This window comes from Gigantopelta aegis, chromosome 11 (genome assembly GCF_016097555.1).
Source record: "Gigantopelta aegis isolate Gae_Host chromosome 11, Gae_host_genome, whole genome shotgun sequence".
Classification (NCBI taxonomy): Eukaryota; Metazoa; Mollusca; class Gastropoda; order Neomphalida; family Peltospiridae; genus Gigantopelta; species Gigantopelta aegis.
Window position 1 is genome coordinate 25,421,995 of NC_054709.1, and position 12,639 is coordinate 25,434,633.

The 12,639-nt window shown below is 43.0% G+C and overlaps 1 protein-coding gene across 1 annotated transcript; it reads right to left on the reverse strand.

Annotated features, from left to right (window-relative positions):
- Nucleotides 1-219: 219 nt before the first annotated feature.
- On the reverse strand, nucleotides 220-11,314 carry LOC121385115 (putative cuticle collagen 145). Its single transcript, XM_041515651.1, has 2 exons — nucleotides 11,185-11,314; nucleotides 220-1,133 (listed from the first exon to the last, which is right to left on the reverse strand). The coding sequence occupies exons 1-2, from the start codon at nucleotides 11,312-11,314 to the stop codon at nucleotides 220-222; spliced, it is 1,044 nt and encodes a 347-aa protein (XP_041371585.1).
- Nucleotides 11,315-12,639: the final 1,325 nt, after the last annotated feature.

Here is a 12,639-nt window from a genome sequence, read left to right on the forward strand (position 1 = left end):
TATAATACTGAGTTTATAGTAGTGAACTCTAGCCATCCATCCATGCGGTTCTACGTTTTAAGAGAGGAAGTGATAAAAGAGGGACCCGTCATATTTTTTTTTCAAAATTATGCCAGGGAGTTTCCGTCTGTTTTACCCGCCCTGCGCTTATTGGAGGCCCGGTGCTTACTGGATGCCCGGCGCTTATTGGTGGCCCGGTGCTTATTGGAGGCCAGGTGCTTATTGGAGGCCGCCGCTTATTGTAGTCACATCGTTTATTAGAGGTCCGGCGCTTATTGGAGGCCCGGCGCTTATTGGATGTCCATCGCTTATTAGAGGCCCGGCGTTTATTGGAGGCCCGGCGCTTATTGGATGTCCATCGCTTATTAGAGGCCCGGCGCTTATTGGATGTCCATCGCTTATTAGAGGCCCGGCGTTTATTGGAGGCCCGACGCTTATTGGATGTCCATCGCTTAGTGGAGGCCCGGCGCTTATTGGATGTCCATCGCTTATTAGAGACCCGGCGCTTATTGGATGTTCATCGCTTATTAGAGGCCCGGCGTTTATTGGATGTCCATCGCTTATTGGAGGCCCGGCGCTTATTGGATGTCCATCGCTTATTAGAGGCCCGGCGCTTATTTGATGTCCATCGCTTATTAGAGGCCCGGCGTTTATTGGAGGCCCGGCGCTTATTGGATGTCCATCGCTTATTAGAGGCCCGGCGTTTATTGGATGTCCATCGCTTATTGGAGGCCCGGCGCTTATTGGATGTCCATCGCTTATTGGAGGCCCGGCGTTTATTGGATGTCCATCGCTTATTAGAGGCCCGGCGCTTATTGGATGTCCATCGCTTATTGGAGGCCCGGCGCTTATTGGATGTCCATCGCTTATTAGAGGCCCGGCGTTTATTGGTAGCCCGGCGCTTATTGGATGTCCATCGCTTATTAGAGGCCCGGCGTTTATTGGATGTTCATCGCTTATTAGAGGCCCGGCGTTTATTGGATGCCCATCGCTTATTAGAGGCCCGGCGCTTATTGGATGTCCATCGCTTATTAGAGGCCCGGCGTTTATTGGAGGCCCGGCACTTATTGGATGTCCATCGCTTATTGGAGGCCCGGCGCTTATTGGAGGTCGGGACTTATTGGAGGCCGGCGCTTATTGGAGGCCCAGCTCTTATTGGAGGCCCGGTGCTTATTGGAGGTAGGTGCTTATTGGAAGCCCAGCTCTTATTGGAAGCCCGTTGCTTACTGGAGGTAGGCGCTTATTGGAGGCCCGTTGCTTATTGGAGGTCGGCGCTTATTGGAGGCCCGGCGCTTATTGGAGGTCGGCACTTACTGGAGGCCGGCGCTTATTGGATGTCCATCGCTTATTGGAGGCCCGGCGCTTATTGGATGTCCATCGCTTATTGGAGGCCCGGCGTTTATTGGATGTCCATCGCTTATTAGAGGCCCGGCGCTTATTGGATGTCCATCGCTTATTGGAGGCCCGGCGCTTATTGGATGTCCATCGCTTATTAGAGGCCCGGCGTTTATTGGTAGCCCGGCGCTTATTGGATGTCCATCGCTTATTAGAGGCCCGGCGTTTATTGGATGTTCATCGCTTATTAGAGGCCCGGCGTTTATTGGATGCCCATCGCTTATTAGAGGCCCGGCGCTTATTGGATGTCCATCGCTTATTAGAGGCCCGGCGTTTATTGGAGGCCCGGCGCTTATTGGATGTCCATCGCTTATTAGAGGCCCGGCGCTTATTGGATGTCCATCGCTTATTAGAGGCCCAGCGCTTATTGGATGTCCATCGCTTATTAGAGGCCCGGCGTTTATTGGAGGCCCGGCGCTTATTGGATGTCCATCGCTTATTAGAGGCCCGGCGCTTATTGGATGTCCATCGCTTATTAGAGGCCCGACTCTTATTGGGTGTCCATCGCTTATTAGAGGCCCGACGTTTATTGGAGGCCCGGCGCTTATTGGATGTCCATCCCTTATTAGAGGCCCGGCGTTTATTAGAGACCCGGCGCTTATTGGATGTCCATCGCTTATTAGAGGCCCGACGTTTATTGGAGGCTGACGCTTATTTCTGGCCCGGTGCTTATTGGAGGCCCGGTGCTTATTGGAGGCCGCCGCTTATTGGATGTCCATCGCTTATTAGAGGCCCGGCGTTTATTGGAGGCCCGGCGCTTATTGGATGTCCATCGCTTATTAGAGGCCCGGCGCTTATTGGATGTCCATCGCTTATTAGAGGCCCAGCGCTTATTGGATGTCCATCGCTTATTAGAGGCCCGGCGTTTATTGGAGGCCCGGCGCTTATTGGATGTCCATCGCTTATTAGAGGCCCGGCGCTTATTGGATGTCCATCGCTTATTAGAGGCCCGACTCTTATTGGGTGTCCATCGCTTATTAGAGGCCCGACGTTTATTGGAGGCCCGGCGCTTATTGGATGTCCATCCCTTATTAGAGGCCCGGCGTTTATTAGAGACCCGGCGCTTATTGGATGTCCATCGCTTATTAGAGGCCCGACGTTTATTGGAGGCTGACGCTTATTTCTGGCCCGGTGCTTATTGGAGGCCCGGTGCTTATTGGAGGCCGCCGCTTATTGGAGGCCCATCGCTTATTAAAGGCCCGGCGCTTATTTGATGTCCATCGCTTATTAGAGGCCCTGCATGTATTAGAGGCCTGGCGCTTATTGGATGTTCATCGCTTATTAGAGGCCCGGCGTTTATTGGAGGCCCGGCGCTTATTGGATGTTCATCGCTTATTAGAGGCCCGGCGTTTATTGGAGGCCCGGCGCTTATTGGATGTTCATCGCTTATTAGAGGCCCGGCGTTTATTGGAGGCCCGGCGCTTATTGGGTGTCCATCGCTTAATGGTGGCCCGGTGCTTATTCGAGGCCCTGCATTTATTGGAGGCCGCCGCTTAGTGGAGGCTGGCGCTTATTGGTGGCCCAGTGCTTATTGGATGCCGCCGCTTATTTGAGGCCCTGTGCGTACTGGAGGTAGGCGCTTATTGGAGGCCCGGCGCTTATTGGAGGTCGGGACTTATTGGAGGCCGGCGCTTATTGGAGGCCCAGCTCTTATTGGAGGCCCGGTGCTTATTGGAGGTAGGTGCTTATTGGAAGCCCAGCTCTTATTGGAAGCCCGTTGCTTACTGGAGGTAGGCGCTTATTGGAGGCCCGTTGCTTATTGGAGGTCGGCGCTTATTGGAGGCCCGGCGCTTATTGGAGGTCGGCACTTACTGGAGGCCGGCGCTTATTGGAGGCCCAGCTCTTATTGGAGGCCGGCGCTTGTTGGAGGTCCGGTGCTTATTGGAGGCCCGGCGCTTATTGGAGGTCGGCGCTTATTGGAGGCCGGCGCTTATTGGAGGCCCAGCTCTTATTGGAGGCCGGCGCTTGTTGGAGGTCCGGTGCTTATTGGAGGCCCGGTGCTTATTGGAGGACCGGTGCTTACTGGAGGTAGGCGCTTATTGGAGGCGTAGCGCTTATTGGAGGTCCGGCGCTTATTGAAGGTCCGGTGCTTATTGGAGGCAATACGGTACTATATTTCATGACAAAACAAACATACCAGTGATTACACTGCACTTTGCAACATCTTGCGTGTACAACTCCATAAGAAAGACATGTTTTTAAATTGTTTAATGGTCGTTAAGCTGCACATCTCATTGATGAGGACGGCAAATGTCCAAAACGTGTAACCATGTCACGTCCTCCCCGTCATCAATCCAAAGATAAAGCAGCATCCCGGCTCTCCGTTGTCGTTGGTTTGGCAGTAACCATTTAAACGTTTCAGTCCATCAACAAGCTAAAAGCGATTTGTTACGAGACGTAATGGGCACTGTGAACGAGAAAAAGACGCGACCGCAATGCAAACACATACTACAACCCACAAAAAAAATATTAATACCGCGTAGTTAAAGGGACATTCCTGAGTCTGCTGCATTGTAAGATGTTTCCGCAAAATAAAATATTTCTATGATTAAACTTACATATTAAATATATTTTCTTGTTTAGAATATCAGTGTCTGTATATTCAATGTGTTTCTGGTCGTCTTAATATTTGTAAGAAGCGCAAACTGGATTTTGTCTTCAAATAATTTCGTACGAACGAAAAAATATATTTTAGGAATTAAATAAAATTTAACCTAGTACAAATAGTAGAACGATCCGAAACACACTTAATATATTTGATATCCAATTACAATCGTTAAAAAGTCTCTGTTAATCGATAACATCTTAAAAATTGCAGCAAACTCAGGAATATCCCTTTAAAAAACAAACAAAAACCCCCACAAAAAATCCACAAAACCCAATATCATGTCGTTGCCTGAAATATTGTTTCCTGGAGGATATATAGATAATAATACATGAGTGGCCGTTAACCATCATTTATCTCACAACGAGTTGTTTTAAAATGTGTCTAACGATCGAAAGCGAGTTTGATACGTTTTTAAACAACGAGTGGTGAGATAAATGGTATCTAACGGATACGATTGTATTATTCTATTTCTTACATATCCTCAAAAACCAGATTTTAAGCAAATTTTAACAGCTTTTTTGACTAAAAGATATGTACAACCCTTTGCACTTGTAGCTGCCTTACGCGTCACAGACGCATGATTGCCAGGTGAACTATACGTCACAGTGTAATCGATTTCCACTGTGCTGTTTTTTATTGGACATATGGCATTGTTGACCTGGTCATCACCTAGGAGCAGCGAGTCGTATGTCTTGAAATTGTTAACACACGTACGTGTGCAAACAACTATGTGCTATAAAAAAATAACGCATGGTGTTCTCACCAACGGGTGTGTAAGAACTATAATTGTTTGCTAGAGGATATAGTTGTTGAATTACGCACTGCAAGCTATCGTTACGTATACAACCTTTGCCATTTACGGTTATATGGCGCCAAACATATGGTTACGGACCACAGACAGATATATTGAGAGCGGAAACCCGCTGTCGCTACTTCATGGGCTACTCTTTTCAGTTAGCAGCAAGGAATCTTTTATGTGCACCATCCCACAGACAGGGTAGTACATACCACGGCTTTTGTTACACCAGTTGTGGAGAACTGGCTGGAACGAGAAATAGCCCAATGAGTCTACCGAGGGGGATCGAACCCTTCCCATTTACTCGAGCGTGTAACTACATACATTTACAATGCTTAAACACCTGCGTTTAAGACAAAAACAGGCTTCGTAAGTTCGGCCCTAAATATCTCTGTCTATATTGATCCCACAAACAAGATAGCATATACCACGACCTTTGATATACCAGTCGTGATACACTGGTTGGAACGAGCGAAAAACTCGATCAGATATTGCGTCCGTTGAGGTGATTCGATCCTGCGACGTAAGCACCTCAGGCGAGCGCTCTACCGACTGTGTTAGATTATCCACTCAATCAGAAACGTCTTCAACAAAACAAGACTTTATTTACACTCGGGCCATTGCACAACGGCATAGGAGGAATATATACATAAACATTGTGTTATATACTCGTGACAAGATGGTTGACAGTAAGTAATACATTAATTACAGTACTTACACAAACACATACACAAACACATCCCAACACACATATCAATATATTATGTAATAATACAGATATTTAGTACAGATATACGGATATGCAAGTACTTATAAACGAATATATGGTAATATTTTATTATTGTTATTATTATTATTTTTATTTTTTTTAGGTTTTGTAGTCTTGTAGTCAAGGACGTTTGAATTAATTAATTATTATATTTATGAAACATGCTAATTTCTTTAGGATACTAATTCGTTTATTCTCCATTTGTCCTCTAAAAATGTAAGTACTTAGTCGCGTATAACAATATGGGTGTAGAAACTGGACTATGAAAAAATAGCAAATGAAAAGAATCGTCGCCAATGTCCATTACATTGCATAATGTACAAATTCTCTATTCTATGAGAGACCAGTTTATGTAATTCTAATGCTAGACGCAAACTGCCAACTGCCAGCACAACGCTGAACAACTTTCTGCTGTCACGACTTCTACGACTGTCCAGTTGCTATCTAGTTTAATCGCTCTTACAACTCGATTCTCGTCGTATGACCCATTAGGTGTTATCTTGAACGTAAATCGTGAGTTGGGGAAATTACAACGCAACCGTCGAATTGGCAAACTTTCTGCTGACAGTTGGTAGTCTCAGCCTAGCATACGGTACATACATGTACTTTTAAGAGTTTAAAAATGAATCCGTGCTGATTAATCGACTAACCATCTGATCTCTGACTCGCAGGTACACGTGGTGAGCTACAAACTAATTAAGTGACGGATCCGTAGTCATCTGATTCAAACAGCTGCGGACTGGTACCAAAACAAACAGCAAAAACCAAATTCAATCAATAAAGCTTTAAAAGTCCATCTTGTGTTAAAGGCATACTGTCACGGATTTAAGGACCTTATTTCTCTAAAAATGGATAATAACTAAAAATTACATTAGTTGTTGGAAACCAAATCTAGCTATTGCATAATCTTAACTGAACCATGATGGGGTGAAATCCATGTCAACCCTGTCGACAATTTTAGTTTTTGAATTATGGACCATTGCCATAATTCAATTATTTTTACAAAATATTATTAATAAATGGAGTATGGTGGTTATGAAGATGGTTCAATAAAGTACATTTAGGGACAAATCAAATTATTGTTGTTTAGGTAATACTTTGTTAGACCATTAAATAGGTCAGTGGTCTGTGACAATATGCCTTTAAACACGGCTGACTTTGCGTTTTAATGAATCCGGCTTCCACAAACACGGGCTATTTTCGTTTTACTGTTGTTAGACATTCGACTGAATTTTCTCAATACTATTAATTAAGGGAAAGGGATATTTTTAAAGTGAGTGTTTAAAACGCGTTTTGGGGGAGCGGGAAATAACCCAATGGTAAAGCACTCGCTTGATACGCGGTCGGTCTAGTATCGATCCCCGTCGGTGGCCATTGGGCTATTTCTCGTTCCAGCCAGTGCACCACGACTGGTATATCAAAGATCGTGGTAAGTGCTATCCTGTCTGTGGGAAAGTGCATATAAAAAATCCCTTTCTGCATTAGGGAAAATGTAACGGGTTTCCGCTGATGATTACGAATGAATGAATGAATGAATGAATGAATGTTTAACGACACCCCAGCACGACAAATACATCGGCTATTGGGTGTCAAACTATGGTAATGCAAATAAATAAAGTGATGATCAACATCAATATAAAAATTCAAGACTTAAACAAAAACAGTGTAAAGAACTGTGCAAAAACACAAATATCACATAATTTTACGGATACTGAATTTTACTCAAAACTTCAATTTTGTGCTGTATTGGCCATTCTCAAAGAGAATGTTACACCCCTGCACCACGGTGAGGTTACAGCACACGCAGGGGCTGATGATTTCGAGTCAGAATTATCAAACGTTTGACATCCAATAGCCGATGATTAAGTACTCTGCCGTTTGAAGAAAGGAAGGAAATGTTTTATTTAACGACGCACTCAACACATTTTATTTACGGTTATATGGCGCCGGACATATGGTTAAGCACCACACAGATATTGAGAGGAAACTCGCTGTCGCCACCTCATGGGCTACTCTTTTCGATTAGCAGCAAGGAAACTTTTATATGCACTATCCCGCAGACATGATGGTACATACCACGGCCTTTGCTACACCAGTTGTCCAGCACTGGCTTGAACGAGAAATACCCCAATGGGTCCACCGACGGGGATCGATCCTGGACCGATCGCGCATCAAGCAAACGCTTTACCACTGGGCCCCCTGCCGTTCGATAGCTAGAAGGACATTTGAACGGTTGTGATCGCTCTCTCAGTCACAGATATGTCTATATAGCGTAAACACGAAATTGCTGCCTATCACACGGTAGGCAAAGATTTCCGCTCTAATACAGCACTAATGCTATGTTTGACGCTAAATATTATTACATTGATCATATTTGAGTTCGCAGATAACAAATATTTCACATAGTAACCACTAATACACACACTACAGGAAGAGACACGTTAACATCTATGTATTTAACCAGAACATTATTGAAACGGGGTGATGACGGGTTTCTTCCTGTAGTGTGTGTATTAATGGTAGATATGTGAACTATTTGTTATCGACGAACTGCCCCCTGGTGCTGGAGAAAATCCAATTTTTTTGGCAAAAACGACAAAGATATTCTAGCAAAATGAGTTAACCTGAAACCTTTTGACCATGTATTTCCAGCATTCCAACCACAATATTATATAGTTATAATCAATGGGAAAATGCGCAATGATTCGTACGCAATCTGATTAAAATTAGCTCTGCTGTTAGATCCACATGTAATAGTGGAGCTAATTTTAATTCGTATGCAACCCTATATAACTGTTGCCACTTACTATAATGCTAATATATATAAATAAATGTTGTAAGCCAGATTCGGACATTTTCATTTAATTCGGGCAAAACGTAGCCTACCCCTCTCCCCCTCCCTATAATAATGGGAGCCCGTACGCCTATGCATAATGCATAGCGTGATCGGGTAAGAAGACGCACACTGACACGCCTACTATACTTATTTGCATAGAATGTGTTCGTTACCGACCTCGCGTTGCGTACACACATATATGAACACTATCTTAGCTACTATTCCGTTACTCACTAAAGAAAGAAAGAAACGACGCACTCAACACATTTTATTTACGGTTATATGGTGTCAAACATATTGTTACGGACCACGCAGATATTGAGAGAGGAAACCCGCTGTCGCCACTTCATGGACCACTCTTTTCGATCAGCTGCAAGGGATCTTTTATATGCACCATCCCACAGACAGGATAGTACATACCACGGCCTTTGATATACCAGTCGTGGTGCACTGGCTGGAACAAGAAATAGCCCAATGGGTCCCCCGACGGGGATCGATCCCAGACCGGCCGCGCACCGAGCGAGTATTCACTAAAGTGACATACCCGAGTTTTTAAACACTACGACGTATTTTCCCACTTTTAAAGCCGTTTTTAATATTTTAAATTAACATTAGTTACATTTTATTGTTTAGATTATTAATTTTCGTACACCTGGAGCGGTTACGGTCACCCAGGTTTTTATGGTACATCAAAATGCATTTTTCATAATTCTAAAAACGCACGTTCGTCTGAGAAGTAATGGTTATCGAGACAAGCTCTAGTTATTTTTAAGATGATATTTCCCCATTTAAACATCACAGACTTTAGCTTCTGTTTGTTATAACTTTATGCAGATGTGTTGCATCTTTGTAGACAGTTTGTTGCTGTTGTTTGTTTTGTTTTTATTCGCCAGAGCACCACGACTGGTATATTAAAGGCGTTGGTATGTGCTAACATTTCTGTGGGATGGTGCAGAATACAAAAGATTCCTTACAACTAGCAGACAAATGTGGAAAGTTTTCTCTCTAAAACTCTATGTTAAAATGTTCAACTGTTTGATATCCATCAGCCGATGATTAATAAATCAATGTGCTCTAGTGTTGTCGTTAAACAAAACAAAATTTAACTTTAATGGATTTGTAAGAATGTAATATTACACTCGTGTTTGGTAAGAATGTAATATTACACTCGTGTCCGGTAAGAATGTAATATTACACTCGCGTCCGGTAAGAATGTAATATTACACTCGTGTCCGGTAAGAATGTAATTCTACACTCGTGTCTGGTAAGAATGTAATATTACAAGGGTCAACGGTAAGAATGTAATATTACAAGGGTCACCGGTAAGAATGTAATATTACACTCGTGTCCGTTAAGAATGTAATATTACACTCGTGTCCGGTAAGAATGTAATATTATACTCGTGTCCGGTAAGAATGTAATATTACATGCGTGTCCGTTTAAGATTGTAATATTACACTCGTGTTCGGTAAGAATGTAATATTACACTCGAGTCTAGTAAGAATGTAATATTACACTCGTTTTCGGTAAGAATATAATATTATACTCGTGTCCGGTAAGAATGTAATATTACATGCGTGTCCGTTTAAGATTGTAATGTTACACTCGTGTCCAGTAAGAATGTAATATTACACTCGTGTCCGGTAAGAATGTAATATTACACTCGTGTCCGGTAAGAATGTAATATTACATGCGTGTCCGTTTAAGATTATAATATTACACTCGTGTTCGGTAAGAATGTAATATTACATGCGTGTCCGTTTAAGATTGTAATATTACACTCGTGTTCGGTAAGAATGTAATATTACACTCGAGTCCAGTAAGAATGTAATATTACACTCGTGTCTGGTAAGAATGTATTATTACACTCGTGTCCGGTAAGAATGTAATATTACATGCGTGTCCGTTTAAGATTGTAATATTACACTCGTGTTCGGTAAGAATGTAATATTACACTCGAGTCGAGTAAGAATGTAATATTACACTCGTGTCCGGTAAGTATGTAATATTACACTCGTGTCCGGTAAAAATGTAATATTACACTCGTGTCCGGTAAGAATGTAATATTACACTCGTGTCCGTTAAGAATGTAATATTACACTCGTGTCCGTTAGATATCGTCATAAGCTTACGGGCTCTCATTTTTTGTAGGGGGGGGGGGGGGGGGGGGGGCAATCTGGCTTTTGCACGAATTAAACGAAAATACCCGAATCTGAATAACAACAATTGTTCATATTAGCATTACTACCAAACAGCAATATAGGGTCCCAAACGAATCTCTACGCTTTGATACATGGATTACAACTAATTTTGAGGGTAGAATGATGGAAATACAAGGTCTCAGGTTAGCACATTTTCCCCGATTATCTGTATAATTTTTGTCCGAATTTGAGGTTATGCTCCAGCAGTTGCAACCCCCCTGTCTCGTACGCTTATAGATATAATTTGTCATACAAATTGTTGTGTAACAAAAACATTGGCAACTGACTTTCACTAATTAGTTTGAAAACTACTCGTAAGATAAATGATATATCTCAGCAACTCAAATATATCTGCTTTGGAAAACAGGAATAAAAAAATAAAATAGCAAAAAAAAACAACAAAAAAAACAACCCTCCCCCCCAAAAAAAAAACAATACAAAAAAAAACCTAATAAAAAATATACACAAATTCACAAAAGAATTTTTTTTTTTTTTTTTTTTTTTTTTTTTTTTTTTTTTTTTTAAATTTTTTTTAAAATTTTTTTTTTAGTAAAAAAAGGTCGTCCAATTTTGTATTACCTTCTCTTTTTTTGCGGCAGATGCCGGGGATTACAACTTGGCTAATTGGCTCGCGCCGTGATTCGCAGGAAACTCGTGATCGACCGAAAGCACCGTCTGAAGCGCGCTGCAGTTTGAACACGGCCGACATAGCGTTCAACTGTACTAATCTGCAGACCAAATTAAAATGAGCAAGGATTCTGTAATACAATTAGTCCGCGCCGTTTGATGGTTGGGAATCTTTGTGTATAGCAGATTTACCCCACTGAACTAATTTCTTATTTTCAAAATGAAGACGAAACAGGTGGCGAAGACAGAGAGTGAGGGGTGAGACAATAATCTAAAACGATCAAGGCCATGTCAAGCAATGTATGTCGTGTTTGGGAGAAGAAAAAAAAAAGAAGAGCTTTCGAGATGGTCGAGTAATCCTCACAGAATCTTGACAGAAGCCGAAGTCCCGACTTTGGAGGCGTAATGGTTAATACGTCGAGCTTAAACGATAGACCCCCTTCATTCATGTACGCAGCCCAGTGGTAAAGCGCTCGCTTGATGCGCGGTCGGTTTGGGATCGATCCCCGTCAGTAGGCCCATTGGGTTATTTCTCGCTCCAGCCAGTGCACCACGGACTGGTACATCAAAGGCCGTGGTATGTACTATCCTGTCTGTGGGATGGTGCATATAAAAGATCCCTTGCTGCCAATCGAAAAGAGTAGCCCATGAAGTGGCGACAGCGGGTTTCCTCCTTCAATATCTGTGTGGTCCTTAACCATATGTCTGACGCCATTTAACCGTAAATAAAATGTGTTGAGTGCGTCGTTAAATAAAACATTTCCTTCCTTCCTTCATTCATGTAGCACCGGCTTCAGTGGCGTCGTGGTTAAGCCATCGGACATAAGGCTGGTAGGTACAGGGTTCGCAGCCCGGTACCGGCTCCCACCCAGAGCGAGTTTTAACGACTCATTGGGTAGTTGTACGACCACTACACCCTCTTTTCTCTCACTAGTCACTAACCACTAACCCACTGTCCTGGACAGACAGCCCAGATAGCTGAGGTGTGTGTCCAAGACAGCGTGCTTGAACCTTAAATGGATATAAGAACAAAAATATGTGGAAATGAAATGAATCATGTAGCAAGGGGCGGGATGTAGCCAAGTGGTAAAAGCCTCATGTGCGGTCGGTTTGGGATCGATCCCCGTAGGTGGGCCCATTGACATATTTCTCGCTCAATCCAATGCACCAGGACTGGTATATCAAAGGCCGTCGTATGTGCTATCCTGTCTGTTGCTGCCAATCGAAAAAGAGTAGCCCATTAAGTGGCAACAGTGGATTTCCTCTCTCTATGTCTGTGTCATATAACCGTAAATGAAATGTGTTGAGTGCGTCGTTAAATAAAACATTTTATTCCTTCCTTCCAATAGCCGTTGATTAATAAATCAATGTGCTCTAGTGGTGCCGTTAAACAAAACATTTCATTTT

Bases quoted from the DNA above. Each gene is read 5' to 3' on its own strand.
- LOC121385115 (XM_041515651.1), bottom strand. From the start codon at position 11,314: ATGTCGGCCGTGTTCAAACTGCAGCGCGCTTCAGACGGTGCTTTCGGT. The intron at 1,134-11,184 runs GTAATACAAAAT...GCCTCCAATAAG, and splicing joins CTGCCGCAAAAAAAGAGAAG to CGCCGGCCTCCAATAAGTCC.